Source organism: Dendrobates tinctorius, unplaced genomic scaffold (genome assembly GCF_039654945.1).
Source record: "Dendrobates tinctorius isolate UK_male_01 unplaced genomic scaffold, ASM3965494v1 ptg000016l, whole genome shotgun sequence".
Classification (NCBI taxonomy): Eukaryota; Metazoa; Chordata; class Amphibia; order Anura; family Dendrobatidae; genus Dendrobates; species Dendrobates tinctorius.
The window spans coordinates 30,586,696-30,608,026 of NW_027361684.1; the positions used below are offsets into that span (position 1 = coordinate 30,586,696).

General features: G+C 45.3%; 1 protein-coding gene across 1 annotated transcript in view; it reads left to right on the forward strand.

Moving 5' to 3' along the window:
• COL26A1 (collagen type XXVI alpha 1 chain) overlaps positions 1-21,331 on the forward strand; it is a 799,303-nt gene that overhangs the window by 178,177 nt on the left and 599,795 nt on the right. Inside the window, exon 2 of the mRNA XM_073565618.1 lies at positions 7,638-7,760. Coding sequence (XP_073421719.1) covers positions 7,638-7,760 — 123 coding nt within the window. The remainder of the gene's footprint in view (positions 1-7,637; positions 7,761-21,331) is intronic.

A 21,331-nucleotide genomic window follows, 5' to 3' on the forward strand; every position in this document is an offset into this window, starting at 1 on the left:
CAAAGCACACCTCATCCTCTGTAAAACATGGTGGAGGCAGTGTAATGGCATGGGCATACATGGCTTCTAATGGCACTGGGTCACTGTTAGCGTGGGTGGTCAGGAGCGGGAGCTCCGAGAGTGGACCCTCTGGACCGTGGCACCGAGGGACCCCGGGCGAGCTGCCAGGTGGAACCGACCCCTATACAGGGACCGTTAGGAGCAGGCCCAGGGGTTCGAGTACCACGGTAGCCGGTACCAAGAGGGGCGGCTCAGGATGGACCGGAGTAAGGCTGAGACTGGAGTAGGACGGCAGGAGCACTGAAGACAGGACTGGAGTAGGACGGCAGGAACACAAGGCAGGACTGGAGTAGGACGGCAGGAACAGTGAAGGCAGGACTGGAGTAGGACGGCAGGAACACAAGGCAGGACTGGAGTAGGACGACAGGAACACGGGTAGCAGGACTGAGAAGCTGCTGTAAGGAGCAGCCGAGACAGGAACTGCAGGAGCAGAGTGTGCACGATGGAGCGAGGCCAGAGTGTCAGGAAACACAACGATCAGGCGCCTCCCTCAGGGGGAAGCGGCCTGATATGGCCCCGTCTGGTCAGCCATTGGTCCAAATGTGCTTCCGGGTCAGGGCACAGCCGGAGCATAAGAAGCAGGAAGGAGGCGCGGCCGCGGCCTATGGCGCATGCGCATAGCATGCAGGGAAGGCATCGGTCGCGGGTCTGTCTCAGGTGACCGCCGCGGCCGTCGGGTGGAGAGAGGCTGCGGCGTGGGAGCGGAGGGCGACTGCGGCGTGGAAGCGGAGGCCGGGTGAGTATGGCGGAGCGGTGTAACAGTACCCCCTCCCCTAAGCCGCCCCCCCCGGAGATTAACAAGAAACCTCTTGAGGATACGGGGAGCATTAGTATTCTCCCGAGGCTCCCAGGATCTCTCCTCAGGACCAAAGCCCTTCCAATCAACGAGAAAGAAAGTCCTACCTCTAACCCTTTTCACAGCGAGGATGTCCTGCACTTCAAAAACGTTGTCGGCACCCACCGGCTGAGGACCAAGATCAAGCGAGGAGTGGAAACGATTCAGCACCACAGGCTTCAGGAGAGAGACGTGAAAGGTGTTCGGGATCCGGAGCGAAGCAGGCAACCTCAATTTGTAGGCAACTTCGTTAATACGTCCCAGAATTTCAAACGGACCGATGTAGCGTGGACCCAACTTGTAGGAGGGCAGTTTTAGTCGGACGAATTTGGAGGAGAGCCAGACCTTATCGCCAACACGATACGGAGGAGAATCCAACCTCTTTTTGTCTGCATAGTTCTTCATCTGATCAGCGGATCTCTTGAGTGATGTGTTGGTCTCAGCCCAAATCTTAGAAAATTCCGAGGACAAGGCATTGGCCGCGGGTACCTCAGAGGCAGGGGTTATCGGAAGAGGGACACCAGGATGTCTGCCAAAAACAATGAAAAACGGAGACTTGGCCGAAGACTCACCAGCATGGTTGTTATAAGCGAACTCTGCCCAGGGGAGTAAGCTGACCCAATCGTTCTGGTGGGCGTTAGAGAAGTGGCGTAAGTATCCCGTAAGCGTCTGGTTGGTACGCTCTACTTGTCCGTTGGACTGTGGATGGTAGGCCGAGGAGAAGTCGAGGGAAACGTTCATAAGCTTACAAAGCGAACGCCAGAACTTGGAGGTAAACTGAACCCCTCGGTCAGACACAATGCGTCGAGGTAGTCCATGAAGCCTGAAGACTTGATGAATGAAGATCTCGGCCAGCTCCGGCGCTGAGGGAAGACCGGGCAGAGGGATGAAGTGAGCCATCTTGGAAAAACGATCCACCACCACCAGAATGACTGAGCAGCCCGCAGAGCAGGGTAGGTCGGTGATGAAATCCATGGCGATGTTATCCCAAGGAACCGTAGGGACAGGCAACGGAAGCAACAAGCCAGACGGAGATCTCCGTGGTACCTTGTTCTTTGCACAGGATGGACAAGAAGCCACAAAATCGAGTACATCTTGGCGAAGTGAGGGCCACCAGTAGTGACGTTTGATAAGATCAAGGGTCTTCTTAGTTCCGGCATGGCCGGCCAGTTTGGAGGAGTGCCCCCATAGAAGAACCTTTTGCTTGAGATTCTCTGGCACAAGCGTCTTGCCAGGCGGAGGAGTAAGCCAGTTCACTGGAGCCACGGTGATGATCCTAGTGGGATCAATGATATGTGACGGTTCCTCCGTGGATTCGTGTGGTTGGAAGACCCTGGACAGGGCGTCGGCTTTGGAATTCTTGCTGCCGGGACGGAATCGGAGCTCGAAATCAAATCGGGCAAAAAATAAAGACCATCTGGCCTGGCGAGGGTTTAGTCTCTGGGCAGACTGGAGATAGGCCAGATTCTTGTGGTCCGAGAAGATGACAAAAGGATGGACAGCTCCTTCCAGGAGGTGGCGCCATTCCTCCAAGGCCAACTTGATGGCCAAAAGTTCCCGGTCACCGATCGAGTAGTTACACTCGGATGGAGAAAAGGCCTTCGAGAAGAAGCCACAAGGGTGCAGGCGACCGGAGGCGGTTCTCTGGGACAGCACCGCCCCGGCACCAGTCGAGGAAGCGTCCACCTCGAGTACAAAAGGTCGATCGCTCTCAGGGCGATGCAGGACCGGAGCCGTGGAGAAAGCCCGTTTTAGGGACAGAAAGGCCTCCTCTGCCTCAGGAGACCAATCCTTGGAAGTAGACCCTTTACGGGTGAGCACAGAAATGGGTCTTGTGATCGCGGAGAAGTGGGAGACAAATTGCCGGTAATAGTTGGCGAACCCGAGGAATCGTTGTATCGCCTTTAATCCGACGGGGCGAGGCCATTTGAGGATGGCAGACAACTTCTCGGGATCCATCCTTAGACCAGCGTCGGAGATAATGTATCCCAGAAATGGCAGAGAGGTCTGTTCGAAGAGACATTTCTCGATCTTTGCATACAGACGGTTCTCCCGAAGACGCTGAAGCACCAGGCGGACACTCTTTCTGTGGGACGAGAGGTCCGGCGAGAAGACGAGGATGTCGTCTAAGTACACGACCACACAGGAGTACAAGAGATCCCGGAAGATCTCATTGACGAACTCTTGAAAGACTGCAGGAGCATTGCAAAGACCGAAGGGCATGACCAGGTACTCGTAATGGCCATCTCGAGTGTTGAAAGCGGTCTTCCACTCGTCACCTGCACGGATACGGACCAGATTGTAGGCTCCTCTGAGGTCCAGCTTGGTAAAGACCCGAGCCCCTCTGAGACGGTCAAACAGTTCCGGAATGAGTGGAAGAGGGTACCTGTTCTTGATGGTAATCTCATTCAAGCCCCTATAGTCAATGCATGGCCGTAGAGTCCCGTCCTTCTTTTTGACGAAGAAGAACCCGGCTCCCGCGGGCGAAGAGGATTTCCGTATAAAGCCTTTGGCGAGGTTCTCTCGGACGTACTCGGACATGGCGGTGGTCTCCACGGGAGACAGAGGGTAGATTCTGCCCCTTGGGGGGGTTGAACCAGAAACAAGTTCAATTGGGCAGTCAAACGGCCGGTGTGGAGGGAGGACCTCTGCTTCCTTCTTATCAAAAACATCGGCGTAGGAGCTGTAAGCTGGAGGAAGACCCGGGAGGTCTGGAGGTGACCGTGGAGCGGCCACCAGGCGGACAGGAGTCAGACAGCGAGCTTGGCACGGGTGCCCCCAGCGGAGTATCTCCCCAGAAGACCAGTCGAGAACAGGCTGATGAGTCCTTAACCATGGAAGACCGAGTAGAATGGCGTGAGAGAGCTTAGGTAAAACGTAAAAGGCTATCTTCTCTCGATGTAAGGCTCCGATTTGCAATTCCACCTCTTCAGTGACCAAGGTGACGGTCACCTGTAGCGGTTTGCCATCCACGGTGGCAATCTGAATTGGGTTAGATAGAGTGACTACAGGAATTTGGTATTTGTCTACCTCTTCCGGCCGAATGAAGTTACCCGCTGAGCCCGAATCCACGTAGGCCACCTCGGAACCACGCCTCCCTCCTGAAACCAAAAGCACAGAAATCGTAAGGGGTTGAGAGGAATCATCATCATCACCTAGGAAGGCCTCTCTTACCTGACCTAGGTGGAGTCGTTTCCCTGTCTCTTAGGACAGGTGCGGATATAGTGTGACGAATGACCGCAATAGAGGCACAGACCTTGTGCCCGTCTCTCTCTCTGACGTAACTCGGCCAACCTGAGATGATCTATCTGCATGGAATCACCCGAAGAGAGGGAAGAAGATCCGACTGAACGTGAGCTGGCCGACTGAGTGAAAGGAGGAACTGACCTGGAGGAGCGCCTGTCTCTCACTGACTCCCGAGCGCGCTCCAGGAAGCGCAGGTCAATGCGGGTAGCCAGCGAGATAAGGTCCTCTAAGGTGGACGGGGTATCTCGACCAGCGAGTTCATCCTTTATTTTACTAGAAAGACTGCGCCAGAATGCCCCCACCAAAGCTGCGTTATTCCAGCCGAGCTCAGAGGAAATAGTGCGAAAGCGAATAGCGTACTGTCCGACCGTGAGAGAGCCCTGGTGTAAGTTAAAGAGTGACTCAGTGAGAGAGGCTAACCGGCCCGGCTCATCGAAAATCTTACGAAACGTATCCAGGAAAACCGGGAGACTCGAAACGACCGGGTCGTCACGTTCCCAGAGCGGGTTTACCCAAGAAAGGGCCTCTCCCTCCAGATGGGACATGATGAAGGCCACTTTGGCCCGGTCCGAGGGATATTGCTGCGGCAGCCATTCAAAGTGGAGACTACACTGATTTAAGAACCCCCTACAGAGCTTGGGATCCCCGGTGAAACGAGGCGGCTTGGCGAGGCGGGGCGTCGGATGAGCAGCAGAAGCAGGGGGAGGAGTCGGCACTGCAGCGGCAGCCTGGAGGGCCAACAAGCGACTATCAAAGGAGGCCATGTAGGACAAAATGTGGGTTTGAGTATCTTGCTGCTGGCCCAGCTCCTGTTGGAGACTGGCCAGCTGAGTGGCATTTCCAGGATCGGCCACCTGTAAGGCCGACAAACGGGTGTCCATCGACTTCATGATTGACATAATGCGCCCCTGATTCTCCCGTAGGAATAGCAACTCTTTCTGGGTAGCAGCCGTAGTACCGGTGGAGTCCATGGCCTGATCGTACTGTTAGCGTGGGTGGTCAGGAGCGGGAGCTCCGAGAGTGGACCCTCTGGACCGTGGCACCGAGGGACCCCGGGCGAGCTGCCAGGTGGAACCGACCCCTATACAGGGACCGTTAGGAGCAGGCCCAGGGGTTCGAGTACCACGGTAGCCGGTACCGAGAGGGGCGGCTCAGGATGGACCGGAGTAAGGCTGAGACTGGAGTAGGACGGCAGGAGCACTGAAGACAGGACTGGAGTAGGACGGCAGGAACACAAGGCAGGACTGGAGTAGGACGGCAGGAACAGTGAAGGCAGGACTGGAGTAGGACGGCAGGAACACAAGGCAGGACTGGAGTAGGACGACAGGAACACGGGTAGCAGGACTGAGAAGTTGCTGTAAGGAGCAGCCGAGACAGGAACTGCAGGAGCAGAGTGTGCACGATGGAGCGAGGCCAGAGTGTCAGGAAACACAACGATCAGGCGCCTCCCTCAGGGGGAAGCGGCCTGATATGGCCCCGTCTGGTCAGCCATTGGTCCAAATGTGCTTCCGGGTCAGGGCACAGCCGGAGCATAAGAAGCAGGAAGGAGGCGCGGCCGCGGCCTATGGCGCATGCGCATAGCATGCAGGGAAGGCATCAGTCGCGGGTCTGTCTCAGGTGACCGCCGCGGCCGTCGGGTGGAGAGAGGCTGCGGCGTGGGAGCGGAGGGCGACTGCGGCGTGGAAGCGGAGGCCGGGTGAGTATGGCGGAGCGGTGTAACAGTCACCAGTGTTTATTGATGATGTGACTGAAGACAGAAGCAGGCGGATGAATTCTGAAGTGTACAGGGCGAGACTTTCTATTCAGATTCAAGCAAATGCCAAAAGATTGATTGGACGGCCTAGAGCAGTTCACAGTACAGATGGTCAATGACCAAAAACATACGAAAACAAAGAAGTAGAATATTCTGTAGAATATTCTGCAATGGTCGAGTCAAGCACCAGTTATCAACCACATCGAGCAGCATTTCACATGCTTAAGACAAAACGTAAGGCAGAAAGACCCACAAACAAGTAACAACCGAAGTCAACAGGAGTAAAGGCCTGATAAAGCATCACAATGGAGGAAACCCAGCGTTTCATGATGTCCATGGCTTCCAGGCTTCAGGCAGTCATTACCTGCAAAGGATTCTCTACTAATTTAATTAGTTCGATTACTTTTGAGTCCCTGAAATGAGGAGGCGTTGTAGAAGAATCTTTGCAAATCCTAAACGTTTCACAGGATATTTTTGTTTAACCCCTTTAATTAAACCTGAACCTGTACACTTCAGTTGCTTCTCATTTATTTCCTTTTAATAAAAAATAGTGGCATGCAGAGCCCAAATCACCAAGACTCGGTCAGTGTCTAAATATTTGTGGACTTATCTGTATTCGTCATGAAACGACTTGTTCTGTAGTGATAATCTCCTGCTGATAAAACACTGATTATATTGAAACTACAACAAGCAGACCAGTAAGTGACACATCACTAGAATTAGAGTATGTGCCTCAACGTCACGCTGCTCTCAGATTAAATAGCCAAAAGCAGCTGACAGATTCCCTTTAACCCCTTAACCCCTGGGACATTTTCTGTTTTTGCGTTCTTGTTTTTTGCTCCCCTTCTTCACAGAGCCATAACGTTTTTTATTTTTTGGTGAAAATGGCCATGTGAGGGCTTGTTTTTTGTGGGACGAGTTTAACTTTTGAACAACATGATTGGTTTTAACATATCGTGTACTGGAAAACAGGAAAGAAATTCCAAGTGCCGTGACATTGCAAAGAAGTGCTAATCCACACTTGTTTTGTTTTTTTTTACCATGTTTCACTAAATGCTAAAACTGACCTGCCATTATGATTCTACAGGTGGAAGCATGGTTGAAAAGCAATGTCTGACTTTTATTTGTTCATTTTCATAGATTTTTTATTTATTATTACTTTTGTCAGATTCAAGTTATTTCTGTCACCGTTGTGGGTTTTTCTGTCATTAAACGAGGGGTACCAACAATTTTGTATATTCTGGATAATAGGTCAAGGGCAATTTTTTTAATTTGTAATAAGGAAATTTAGGATTAATGATAGAATGGGGGTTGCAGTGGAAATTCTTTGTAATTCAGCTGTCTGTAGTTGGTAAAATATATTCCTTTTTTTGTCATTGAATAAATAATTTTAATGGAATCTACTAGTAATGTTATTTTGAGGTGGGCTTGCAAAATTTAATCACGCTACCCCATTATCTGCTGTTAAGTCAAGGATTGATCATAAAGCAGATATTGCAATGTGAAATCAGTACCTTAATTATATAATACCATATATAAATATCCTGGTCTACCATGCCTTCATACATATGGAATAATAAATTGCTACAATTAAATAAATAATATGAAACTTTTTGAACCCTGGATTTTAATATCAGCCTGCAAAGGAGTAAGGATTTAAATAATAAAAAAAAGACTACATACAAATTAAAGTTATTTTGAAAAAGTCATTAAAATAATCAACATGATTTTGCTTTTTCATAGGAACTGGTGTCAGTTCACAGTGACAAAAACAGTAACCTGCCAAGTACAGAATGGATCTGAAACTGTCGTCCAGAGGGTGTACCAGAGCTGCAGATGGCCCGGACCCTGCACAAATCTTGTGAGGTAAAAAAATTTACTAAACATGTGCCCATCTATCGCTGTTATCTCAAAGAAGAGTTTTGCTATAGTTGATCGTTGACAGTTCATAGTCTGTTTAGTTATCAATAAAAGTAGTTAAAGAGGTTGCTCTATGAACAAGTATATTTTAATCAATAGATCTTGGAATCATAATAATTTCCACAATTGGATATGTTAAAAATGTTCCTGTGCTGAGATAATCTTATATATGTGCCCCTTCTATGTACTGTGTAAAGACTGTGCTTGACCGTACAGGAACATGGTCTGATCATACCACAGCTCCTGGGAGGAAACAAAAGGGAGGTTACAGACAGGACAGCATGGAATCACAGCAGCTGCTTTCTGTGAGGTAAAACATGTTTAAAAACAAGAAACAAATGCTTTATCTCACAGAAACAATCAACTGAGATCCTCTGCTGTAATGTTGGTATACTCTTCTGGGTCTACCCCTGACCAGGAGCTGCGGTATGATCAGATTATGTTCCTGCACAGTGAGACACAGGCATTATACAGTACATAGCAGGGGCACATTTATAAGATTAGCTCAGCACAGGAATATTTTTTTTAAAACATAAAATTGTGGGACTTATTATTAATGCAAGATCAGTTTGTTAAAATATATCTTGTTTGTCGGGCAACACTTTTAAGCAGGAATTTCAGTGCCCCATCCTGGCAAAATTTTCACCCCCCTTGAGACTCCATCCAGGCTCCACCCCAGTTCCGCCTCCACCCCTTGAACCTTCCACAGTCTCACCACCCACTCTTGGAAAACCACCAATTCTACACCACAAACTCACCAAACACCAGATCCCACACATAGCCATTAGCTTTTGTTTTTGCAAAAAAAAAAATTTAAGCCAGCCACCACGACAAAGTAGACTCTTTTGGCCAAGCTCTACTCTACTCTAACCTATTAAACATTCGTTAAAATACCCAATACTGTTTTTAGGTATATTTTTCTTTATGAGCTTACATACATGACATACTTTTTTTAAATGACCAATATTATCACATGCAAGGGACAAATACCATTACACAACAGCTGAACCACATATTACCACCACATAGTGACCGAATAATATCACATACAAGGAATAAATACTGTTACACCATGACCAGACCACATATTACCACTACATAGTGACCAAATAATACCACATACAAGGAATAAATTCCATCACACCATCATCAGACCATATATTTCCACCACATAGTGACCAAATAATACCACACACAGGGACAAATACCACCATACCATGACCAGACCACATATTAACACAAATAGTAACTGAATACTACAATACTGATCATTAATAAATAAACAATATTAATATTACCATAAGTGCCATTATACACAGGAGCTCTGTACATAGTATACAGTGTATAATGTCAGTGTACAGGTAATAGTGACTCACAAGTGACATTTTACACAGGAGCTCTGTATATAGGGATCACTGGTGACATTGTACACAATTACTTTGTATATTGTCAGTGTACAGGTAACACACTGACTCACCAGTAACATTATACACAGGAACTCGGTATATAGTTTCAGTGTAGAGCTGGTAGGGACTCGCCAGTGACATTATACACAGGAGCTCTGTATATAGTGTCAGTGTACAGGTAATACAGTGACTTTCCAAGATTCATAAGCTAGGTAACCCAGGGAGGCCAGTTATCTCACGAGTGGGAATACTCACTGACAAAATCTCAGGGTGGGTGGAAAATATCCTTAAACCCCTGGTAAGGAATTCAGCCAGCTATTTACAAGACACCATGGACTTTTTTTTAAAAGCTATCTGTTATGAATGGGTCACCGAGGAGGATAGTAGGCCCAGGCTAAGCTACAGAAAACCAGAGAGGTGGTAACTAAGTGGATGCAGACCCCTGATCCTGTCCACACAACTAGCAGTAGCCCTGGAGCGTACCTACGATGATCGTAGATGCCTCGGCACAGCCGGAGAGCTAACTAAGCCTAAAGCAAGAAAGGGGAAATCTAAACTGCCCCGGAGCAGACCCCAAAGGAATAGATAGCCCCCAAGCATATATTGTCGGTGAGACAAGATGAAAACACAAACGCAGGCAGAAAAATAGACTGAGCAAACGATGGGGCCCACACTGACTAGACAGGACAGGAAAGGAAAGACACTGTCTGAAATCACACAAAAAACCCTGCGAAAAGTCCAACACGTCTGATGCATAAAAACACTGAAGTCGCATGACTTCACCCCCACTTTATCAGCACTCTGGTATATTCTGAAAGCAAAACAAAAAAAGACCAATGTAAAAGGGGACAAAACAAACTGGCACATGCAGTAACATAGCCGGAGCTAGCTGACCTGCACAAAGCAGAGATAGACAAAACCAGATCAAATGCAAACAGAATAGCAAATGAACCACTTAGCTGAACATGCAGGGAAAGAGCAGGAGACATCAGACCTCAGGAGGCACAGGAAGAAAATCACCAGCAGGGATAGAGAGAGTTAGCTGTCTAAAATCCCAATCAGAAACCCCAGATCTCCAATCGTCTTCCTCATCATCAGGTGGCAAGCCTCCGTCAATCAGATCAGCTCCACTACCTCCAGTAACCACCAGAGGGAGCTCAGAAAGAGAACTCTCAATCTGACCAGCTCCACTATCTTCAGTAATCACCAGAGGGAAGCCAGAGAGAGAATTCACAACAGCTATCTACATTAGGTGCTTTCCCTAAGAATGCCATTTAAGCCACAATTCCTCACACATAACTTTTTCTCTTTTGGTGAGAAGCTATATCTATAACATACCAGAACTGCTATGGGCAGCAAAATTGCACCCCAGTAGGCCATCTTTTTCATGGCTGGAAAATGACTTTTTACTGTCCTGCTCCATTAAACCCTTGCTCTATTTCCATTACATTGACATCTTAATAATCTGGACTGAATCTGAACAAGAACTTCTAAAATTCCATGACAAATTCAATACATTTTATCTCACCATAAATTTAACATTGGACCACTCAAAAACAGAAATCAGCTTTCTGAATACCACCATAAAAATTAAAAACAATTCAATTCAGACATCAGTGTATCGGAAAACAATTGACCATCCTACATAGCTCAGATGGACAGCTTCCACCAAAGCACATTAAAAAGTCCATCATCTACAGCCAGGCCCTTAGATATGTTATCTGTTCCAAGCCAACGGACAGGGATGAACACTTAACCCATCACAAGAAGACATTTTTATACCAAGCCTACAACCCAACCTCCACTGATGATCAGATTATTAGAGCAATAATGATTCTAGAAGTCAATTACTTCAATTTGGAGAAAAAGAGGAAAATAATTGTGTACATGACAAGTCCCCTTTAATAGTATTGGACATCTTATAAGAGACCTAAGAGACCTTTTGGGCCCATCAGTACTCCACGGTCCAGGTGCGATTGCAGTTCTCGCTAGTATAGTCACTCCCCTGTGGCCTCTGTAACCAAGGTGAAGCTACATAATCCTTGTGTAAAAAAAACTATACTTAACACATTCTTCAGCCAATGTCATCATTTTATTTAAGGGGGTTTTCCACTTTTTCTGTTGATAAACAAAACAAACAAAATAACCCACAGTCTAGCATTGCCTTAACCCCTTAGTGACAGAGCCAGAGCCAATTTTGTCCTTAATGACCAAGCCAATTTTTACAATTTTGACCTCTGTCACTATATGAGGTTACAGCTCTGGAACGCTTCAATGTATCCCACTGATTCTCAGATTTTTTTTTCGTGACATATTGTACTTCATGTTAGTGGTAAAAATTTTTTGATATGAATTTCGTTTGTTTATGAAAAAATGTAAATTTGGGAAAATTTTGCAGTTTTCAAGCTTTTAAATTTTGTGCCCTTAAATCAGAGTCAAATTGCACAAAAAGTTAATAAATAACATTTCCCACATGTCTACTTTACAGCAGCACAATTTTGGAAACATATTTTTTTGTTAGGACGTTATAAAGGTTAAAAGTTGACCAGTAGAGTTGAGCGATACCGTCCGATACTTCAAAGTATCGGATCGGAATGGATCGGCCGATCTTAAAAAAAAGTATCGGTATCGCCGATTCCGATACCGGAAGTCCCATTCAAGTCTATGGGACTTCCGGTATCGGAATAAGAAAAATCCTGTTTTTCCCTTGTACAGCCTCTCTGGGGTCTGTACGGGCCTTTCGGGGGGCTGTGCCGGCCTGCCAGGGGGTCTGTGCAGGCTCCGGTGGTCTGTGCCGGCCTGCCGGGGGGCTGTGCCGGCCTGCCAGGGGGGCTGTGCAGGCTCCGGTGGGCTGTGCCGGCCTGCCGGGGGGCTGTGCCGGCCTGCCGGGGGGCTGTGCACCCTGTGGGGGTCTGTACCGGCCTGCTGGGGGGCTGTGCCGGCCTGCCGGTGGTCTGTGCACCCTGTGGGGGTCTGTACCGGCCTGCCGGGGGGCTGTGCCAGCCTGCTGGGGGGCTGTGCTGATGTCCGGGGGTCTGTGCAAGCATCGTCCGATGGGACTACAAGTCCCATCTGGCGATGCCTGCTACCATGACAGTGATTGACACATTAGCCAATGATGGGACAGTAGTAGTCCCATCATCCGGCTAATGTGTTAAATGTTAAAAAAAAAAAAAAAAAAATACTACATACATACTACATGCATGCTACATACATACTACATGCTACATACATACTACATATATACTACATGCATGCTACATACATACTACATGCTACATACATACTACATATATACTACATGCATGCTACATACATACTGCATGCTACATGCATGCTACATACATACTACATGCTACATACATACCACATATATACTACATACATACTACATACATAACACATATATACTACATACATACTACATACATACTACATACATACTACATGCATGCTACATACATGCTACATACATACTACATACATACTACATGCATGCTACATACATACTACATGCTACATACATACTACATATATACTACATGCATGCTACATACATACTACATGCTACATACATACTACATATATACTACATACATACTACATACATACTACATGCATGCTACATACATACTACATGCTACATACATACTACATATATACTACATGCATGCTACATACATACTACATGCTACATACATACTACATATATACTACATGCATGCTACATACATACTGCATGCTACATGCATGCTACATACATACTACATACTACATACATACCACATATATACTACATACATACTACATACAATACATTCATACAATACATACATAGACATACAGTACATATAACATAGGGTAACATACTTACCAATACTTGTCACATTGTTCCCCGAAGCCATTGTCTTTTACGGAATAAATATTAACATAACAAACCACAAAAATACTCACCCACGATCCGAAGCAGTCCACGAGTGTGTCCCACGACGATCTTGGGTAGAGAACTGCAGCATCAGCTGTTGCTGCCGTTCTCTACGGGCTGCAGGAATCCAATGACGGAAGGTAGGTATCCTTCCGCACTGTATTCCTCCGCCACTTAAAAAAAAAAAAGTCCCTAGTCTCACTTTATGCCATTGCTGCGTGGGAATTTCCCACACAGCAATGGCATAAAGTGAGACTAGGGACTTTTTTTTTTTAAGTGGCGGAGGAATACAGTGCGGAAGGATACCTACCTTCCGTCATTGGATTCCTGCTGCCCGTAGAGAACGGCAGCAACAGCTGATGCTGCAGTTCTCTACCCAAGATCGTCGTGGGACACACTCGTGGACTGCTTCGGATCGTGGGTGAGTATTTTTGTGGTTTGTTATGTTAATATTTATTCCGTAAAAGACAATGGCTTCGGGGAACAATGTGACAAGTATTGGTAAGTATGTTACTCTATGTTATATGTACTGTATGTCTATGTATGTATTGTATGAATGTATTGTATGTAGTATGTATGTAGTATGTATGTAGTATATATGTAGTATGTATGTAGCATGTAGTATGTATGTAGCATGCATGTAGTATATATGTAGTATGTATGTAGCATGTAGTATGTATGTAGCATGCATGTAGTATGTATGTAGTATATATGTAGTATGTATGTAGCATGTAGTATGTATGTAGCATGCATGTAGTATATATGTAGTATGTATGTAGCATGTAGTATGTATGTAGCATGCATGTAGTATGTATGTAGTATGTATGTAGTATATATGTAGTATGTATGTAGCATGTAGTATGTATGTAGCATGCATGTAGTATATATGTAGTATGTATGTAGCATGTAGTATGTATGTAGCATGCATGTAGTATGTATGTAGCATGTAGTATGTATGTAGCATGCATGTAGTATATATGTAGTATGTATGTAGTATGTATGTAGTATGTATGTGGTATGTATGTGGTATGTATGTGGTATGTATGTAGTATGTATGTGGTATGTATGTAGTATGTATGTAGCATGTAGTATGTATGTAGCATGCATGTAGTATGTATGTAGTATTTTTTTATTTTTTTTTTTAACATTTAACACATTAGCCGGATGATGGGACTACTACTGTCCCATCATTGGCTAATGTGTCAATCACTGTCATGGTAGCAGGCATCGCCAGATGGGACTTGTAGTCCCATCGGACGATGCTTGCACAGACCCCCGGACATCAGCACAGCCCCCCGGCAGGCCGGCACAGCCCCCCGGCAGGCCGGTACAGACCCCCACAGGGTGCACAGACCACCGGCAGGCCGGCACAGCCCCTCGGCAGGCCGGTACAGACCCCCACAGGGTGCACAGACCACCGGCAGGCCGGCACAGCCCCCCGGCAGGCCGGTACAGACCCCGGGCAGTCCACACAGCCCCCCGGCAGGCCGGCACAGCCCCCCGGCAGGCCGGCAGAGACCCCCGGAAGGCCCGAAATGACGGCGCATCATGATGCGCACACACCGCGCATCATGATGACGTCAGGCTGTCAATCAACTTTGAACTTCCGATTCCGATGCCGACTTCCGATATTGAAAAAATATCGGAAGTCGGTATCGGAATTCCGATACAGCAAGTATCGGCCGATACCCGATACTTGCGGTATCGGAATGCTCAACACTATTGACCAGTGATTTCTCATTTTGCCAGCAAAATTTACAAAACCATTTTTTTTCAGGGACCACCTCACATTTGAAGTGAGTTTGGGGGGTCAATATGACAGAAAATACCCAAAAGTTACACCATTCTAAAAACTCCACCCCTCAAGGTGCTCAAAACCACATTCAAGAAGTTTATTAACCCTTCACGTGCTTCACAAGAGCTAAAGCAATGTAGAAGGAAAAAATAAACATTTTACTTTTTTCACAAAAAATTTACTTTAGACCCCAACTTTTTTTTTATTTTCACAAGGGTATCAGGAGAAAATGGACCACAAAATTTGTTGTGCAATTTCTCCTGAGTATACTGATACCCCGTATGTGGGGAAAAGCCACTGTTTGGGCGCATGTCAGGGCTCAGAGGGGAGGGAGCACTGTTTGACTGTTTGAGCGCAAAATTGTCTGGAATCAATGGCGGTTGCCATATCACGTTTGGAGACCCCCTAATTTACCTAAATAGTGAAACCCCCCAATTCTAACTTCAACCCTAACACAGCCGTATCCATGACCCTAATCCCAACCCTAACCCCTACCCTAACCACAACCCTAACTCCAACTCCAAAACCACCCTAACCCCAACACCTCAACCGTAACCCCAACACAACTGTAACCCCCACACCACAACCATAACCCCAACAACAAAACCATAACCCCAACAGCACAACCGTAACCCCAACCATAACCCCAACACAGCCTTAACCCTAGCCCCAACCCTATCCCTAGCTCTAACCCAAACCCTAACCCTAGCCCCAATCCTAACCCTAGCTCCATCCTTAACCCTAGCTCTAACCCCAACCATATCCCCAACCCTAACCCTAATGGAAAAATGGAAATAGATATATATTTTTTATTTTATTATTTTTACCTAAAGGGGTGATAAAGGGGTGTTTGATTTACTATTTTTTTTTCTATTTTGACCACTGTGTTAGGGTCTATCACATTGATCTAAATGAACCAATAGCAAATATTTCCTATTGTTGCCGGGTGCCAGGCAGCCGACCTTGATGGGCACACTGCAAATGTGCCTGCCATTTTCTTCGAGGAAGAAGATGCCGGGGGACAGAGCTAGAGGGTCCAGGGTTAGCGGAGGGGGGCTTGGGTGACCCCATTTCTCTCTCCTCTGGTATGGTAGATGATATCTGAGGAGAGAGAAATGAATGGGAAAATAGACTTTTTTTTTCAAATCACCATTATTCCTTCAATAAAGGTTATCATGAGACTGAAGATGGTAAAAACAGATCTGAATCATGTTCTCCGGGGTCTACTATAACCTTATTTCTCAGTGCTGTTAAAAAGCGTGCCTGGTATGCATGGTTCCCCATCCTTGTATGCGTGGCCATCTCATCCCTATCCTTGTATGCATACCTCCTCATCCCTATCCTTGTAGGCATGGTTCATCATCCCCAGCCTGGTATGCATGGTTCCTCATCCCCATCCTTGTATGCATGGCCATCTCATCCCTATCCTTGTATGCATGGTTCCTCATCCCCATCCTTGTATTTGTTGTTCCTCATCCCCATCCTTGTATGCATGGCTCCTCATCCCTATCCTTGTATGCATGGCTCCTCATCCCTATCCTTGTATGCATGTCCCCCATGAGAAAAGCATAAAAAGAAAAAAAAAATATCCTACTTACTTTCCCTGTGCGTCCTCGCTGCATCTTGTTCTGGTGCCATCTTGTTCTAGCTGCCGAGCAATCACGTGTCCCCACTCATTAAGGTAATGAATATTCACTCTGCTCCACGCCTATGGGAGTTTAGAGAGGTGAATATTTATTGCCTGAAAGAGCGGGCACCCGTGATAGCTTGGTAGCTGCTGGAAGCCGACGGTTGTGGCTGACACTGTGAGCGCTATAAGAGACATGAATATTCACTGCCAGTGTAGTGAATATTCATTTCTCTTTAGCAGCTGGCACAGGACTTAGCCACTGCAGGCTTCAGCCTCCTGTGTACCGCTGCTCTACCTCTCCCCCTCCCCCGCCGTCTTCTGAGACAATGACTCGAGTATAAGCCGAGGGGGGGCGTTTTGAACACAAAAAATTGTGCTGAAAACTTGGCTTATACTTGAGTATATACAGTATATCAAATAATATCATGTCACTGAGAACTTGCTGGGGAAAACACACAAACTTTATTTAATGCAGCAGAGAGTCTGCACAAGAAAACAGGTCAACGTTTCGGTCAGAATGACCTTTATCAGAGCTTATAAAAACATGTAGATAGCAAAAATGAATATATTTACATAATATACAAAATACTACTGTCAAGGGTTAAGCTGACTAAAAGGTATAAAAATAAAAAGGGTCAAAACAAAGAGAGCTATACATAGTATGATGTGAAAAGTCAAAGTATAAATATATATTTTTTTTTTTTTTCAATACTTACTGACCTCCTTGAAGTTTGGATACAGTATGTCCAGGAGATTTTGCTCTCACAGCTCCTATCATTTTAACCCTCTTAGGCTACTTTCACACTAGCGTTTCCTGGAGCTGCGGAGGGATGTGCACGGCCACCATGAAGCTCCACCCACGGCCGTGTCTCCTCCGGTCAGCTCCGCCTATGGTTACATGACGCTGCATGTGACCTGTGAACCCTATCTTTAGCATTGGGTATGCAGACCATGCGCAGGTATGCTTTTGCCGGCATATGCGTCCTTTTGACGGTGCGCCGACCTGCGCCAAATGCATCGTGTTGCATTTTGGTGCGGCCGGCGCACCGTCAAAAGGACGCATGCGCCAGCAAAAGCATACCTGCGCACGGCCTGTGTACCCAATGCTAAAGATAGGGTATGCAGGTCGCATGCAGCGTCATGCGGCCATAGGGGGAGCTGACCGGAGGAGGCACGGCTGTGGGCAGAGCTTCACGGCAGCCATGCGCATCCCTCCGCAGCTCCAGGAAACGCTAGTGTGAAAGTAGCTTAAATGCTCTGATCGATTGCAGCATTTAGAAGATAGGCAGAGGGAGAGGACCCTTTGATCGTCGCCCCCCCATGACATCATCGTGAGGGGCTGATCATTGCCATGGCGACCCGATGTAGTCATGATGACATCCTTGTCATTAATTTGTGTGAAACACCTGAAAGTTTAATAAACTTCTTGAATGTGGTTTTGAGCACCTTGATGGATGCAGTTTTTATTAAGGTGTCAATTTTTTGTATTATCTGTCATATAGACCCCTGAAAGTCACTTCAGATGTGATGTGGTCAGTAAAAAAATGGTTTTGTAAATTTTATTGGAAAAATGAGAAGTTGCTGGTCAACTTTAAACCTTTCTAACTTCCTACCAAAAGAAATTTTGTTTCAAAAATTGTGCTGATGTAAAGCAGACATTTGGGAAATATTACATATTTTGTGTGGTGTTACATAACTCTCTAGTGTAAGGGCATAAAAATTCAAAGTTTGAAAATTTTCCAAATTTTTGCCAAATTTCCGATTTTTTTAACAAATAAATGTAATCATATTCTGCAAATTTTACCACCATCATGAAGTAAGGTATGTCACAAAAAAACAGCATCATAATCAGTTGGATCCTTTGAAGTGTGCCAGAATATTAACTACATAAGTTGACACTGGTTAGCATTGTAAAATTTGGCTTGGTCATGAAGGTGGAAACAAGCTTGGGGAGTGAAGGAGTTAAAAAGGAACTATCATCAAAATTCGAATTTTATTAAAAAATAAATTGACGTGTGTGTTTACCTATTTTAAATAGATACTGACTGCTTTGAAGATCTACCTAAAAACCTAAAGCCATGCATGGTATGGCTTCTCACTGAACCCTCTGCAGCATGCTGGCTTTTAATGCGAATGCCCAGACAGAGAGATCCGAAACAGGTCCATACTGCTGCTTTATTAGAAGACTATTCCTTGCCTGTCTGCTGATTTGCTATCTACCATTGTCATATTGGTCTGTGCTCCGATAGTAGTTAAATTGTTCCAATCAGAGCAAAGAACAGTATAATAGTTATAGAGAAGTTGTTGACAGGCAGGGCAAGTGTGATACCATACTCATTAAAGCTGGATTGGTGGTGATTGGGTATTTCCAGAAGGTGCAGCGATATCTCCTGGAGTTACACATATGAGAACACTTCCTAGTGTCTCCCTTCACTAAGCAGTGAGGTTTTGCGATAAGTTGTAAGACATTCTACAGCTTAAAAAGTATTAGCATATCCCCAGGAGCAGTGTGCTCTCACTCCGTAACACTGAACATGGTATTTGCTCTGAACAGTGACAATACGCTTCTCAGAGGAGATATGTCATTTCCATGTGTTGGCAGTGGATTATTCAGGATACTCTCCAAGAGTGTGACAACAGAGCTTCTTTATTCAAGAACAAACAGGAACAATATATGATAAGCTTAACAGATCAGGAATAAATCATTTGTGTGTCTCTGTGCAGCATCTGCAGCAGGCTGCTTCTCTCATATATATGGATACAGAAAAAACAGAAAATATAGTCACATGCTCTCCCTGTGTGAGCCTCTAGGAGTTTTTTTGTTCTAACTTTATAAACAGCATACAAGTCTAGCAACTAAACACTCATAGACAGGAATGGAGTTGTTGCACCAAACATATTCCAACACCATGTTATGGAATAACGTAACACTGCTAGGTATGTTGGGAAATGGCATTTGTGACACTGAGTCACTAGTTACAGGCAAGTCATGATACAGGGCTGTCAGGTGGTCTAATGTCAGATACCAGGATGGCTCGTAATACAGAGTGGTAGGTTAAAAGTGTAGCCAGGAAACAATTGGGGGTCAAATGCCAGAAAGGTATGCCAAAACCAGGGAGTACAGCAAATGGATATTCAGAGGCCAAGTCTTGGGTCAGATACTTGAAGTCAGAGAGCATCAAAAGCAGAAGGATTAAACCACGACAATTGTCGCAACAAATCCTAGGTCCTAAGCAAGATCAGAAGGCAGACAAGCACACACACCTACTTAAAGCAAAAGCTGCAACTGACATTCTGCTGCTTTCAGCAAGCCAGCTAAATACCTAGCAAATCATTAGAGGATGGGAGGCACCTGAGGAACCACCCGCAGGCTAGACCAGATTGAGCAGCAGGGCTGTCAATCAAAATGTTGACAGCCCAGCATGCCCCAGGATCAGATTGAATAACTGGGCTGTCACTCACAAAACCGACAGTTGAGCACACTCCAGATTCCATAGGGTGGCTGAGCTGTCACTCACAGCGTCCCAAGGCCACAGCCAATTATAAAACTGTGATAAAAAGTGGTGTCTTTTTACTAATAGTCATATTAGCAGTTCATTTGCATGTTTTTCCCCTATTAAATTGATCCTGTCAGCAGCATTTTGCTAAGTGAAGTACAGACAAGGCCATATTGGCACTGTCATACTGATTAAAATGATAGCTCAGGTGAAGAAATCCATTTTGTAGATATTCTCTAATCTGTGTTTGAAGTTTCCCTGTATTTATATCTTCACACATTGGGATGGGCCTGTGGGAAGGGTCTTCAGCTTTGTTCCATCCCCTCCTCTGTGTCTGGGTGTCTCTTTTTCATCTTTAAAATTTTGCACTTGCTTCGTCCTAGCCATGGGCATTGCTTGCACAGATTGAGCTCTTGGTAGTCTTCAGGAAAATAGCACTTGTGTCTGCGCATACGTTGATTGCACAGTGCCACCAACGCCATTTTAAGGAAGCCCACTATTAGATCAATCTGCACAAGCACTGTGGTTAGGATCGTGCCGGCACTAAATTTTAATTGCAGTTTAATGGCAGTGCTTGTTTTTATGGTATTATGTTTTTTAACTAGTCAATTTAAATAAAGATTTATTTGTGGTTTAATATGCTCTTGGTATTTGGGCTTTTTCATGCCCTCAAATATGGTTTAAATGTATGTTTGAGTTATGGCACTTGTTATTTTAGTGTGACTCTCTATGGAATGTACCTTGGTGTCTAATACTGTGGTTTTGCAGTATATCGTATAGGCAACAAGACAGTCTCAGATTCAAGTCCTTTAATAGTACTTTAGTACTTTACTCTAATAAAATTTGACTATTTTTTATTGCATGCTCTGTGTTTTTCTCCTGGTTTTCAAGTTTAAAAAAATATAAGAAGTTAACATACTTGGTATTGCTGAGTTCATAAAAGTCTCATATATCAAAGTAGCAAATTAATTAACCTGATCAGTAAGCAGCGTTAATGAGAAAAAAATCAAAACAATAGAATTGAATTGTTTGCTATTACTATTATCAAAACATTGTATGAATCCCAAAATAGTATCAATAACACCAGAAGCTTGCTACACAAAAAAATAAGCCCTCTCACAACTCCGATAGAAAAATGAAACTGTTATGGATCCTGAAATATGGAGATAATACTATTTTTTTTTTTAACAAGTTTCAATTTTTTTTCCCCAATTACATAAAAAAAAGAAAATAAAACTTTAGAAGTTTGCTATTGTCCTAATTA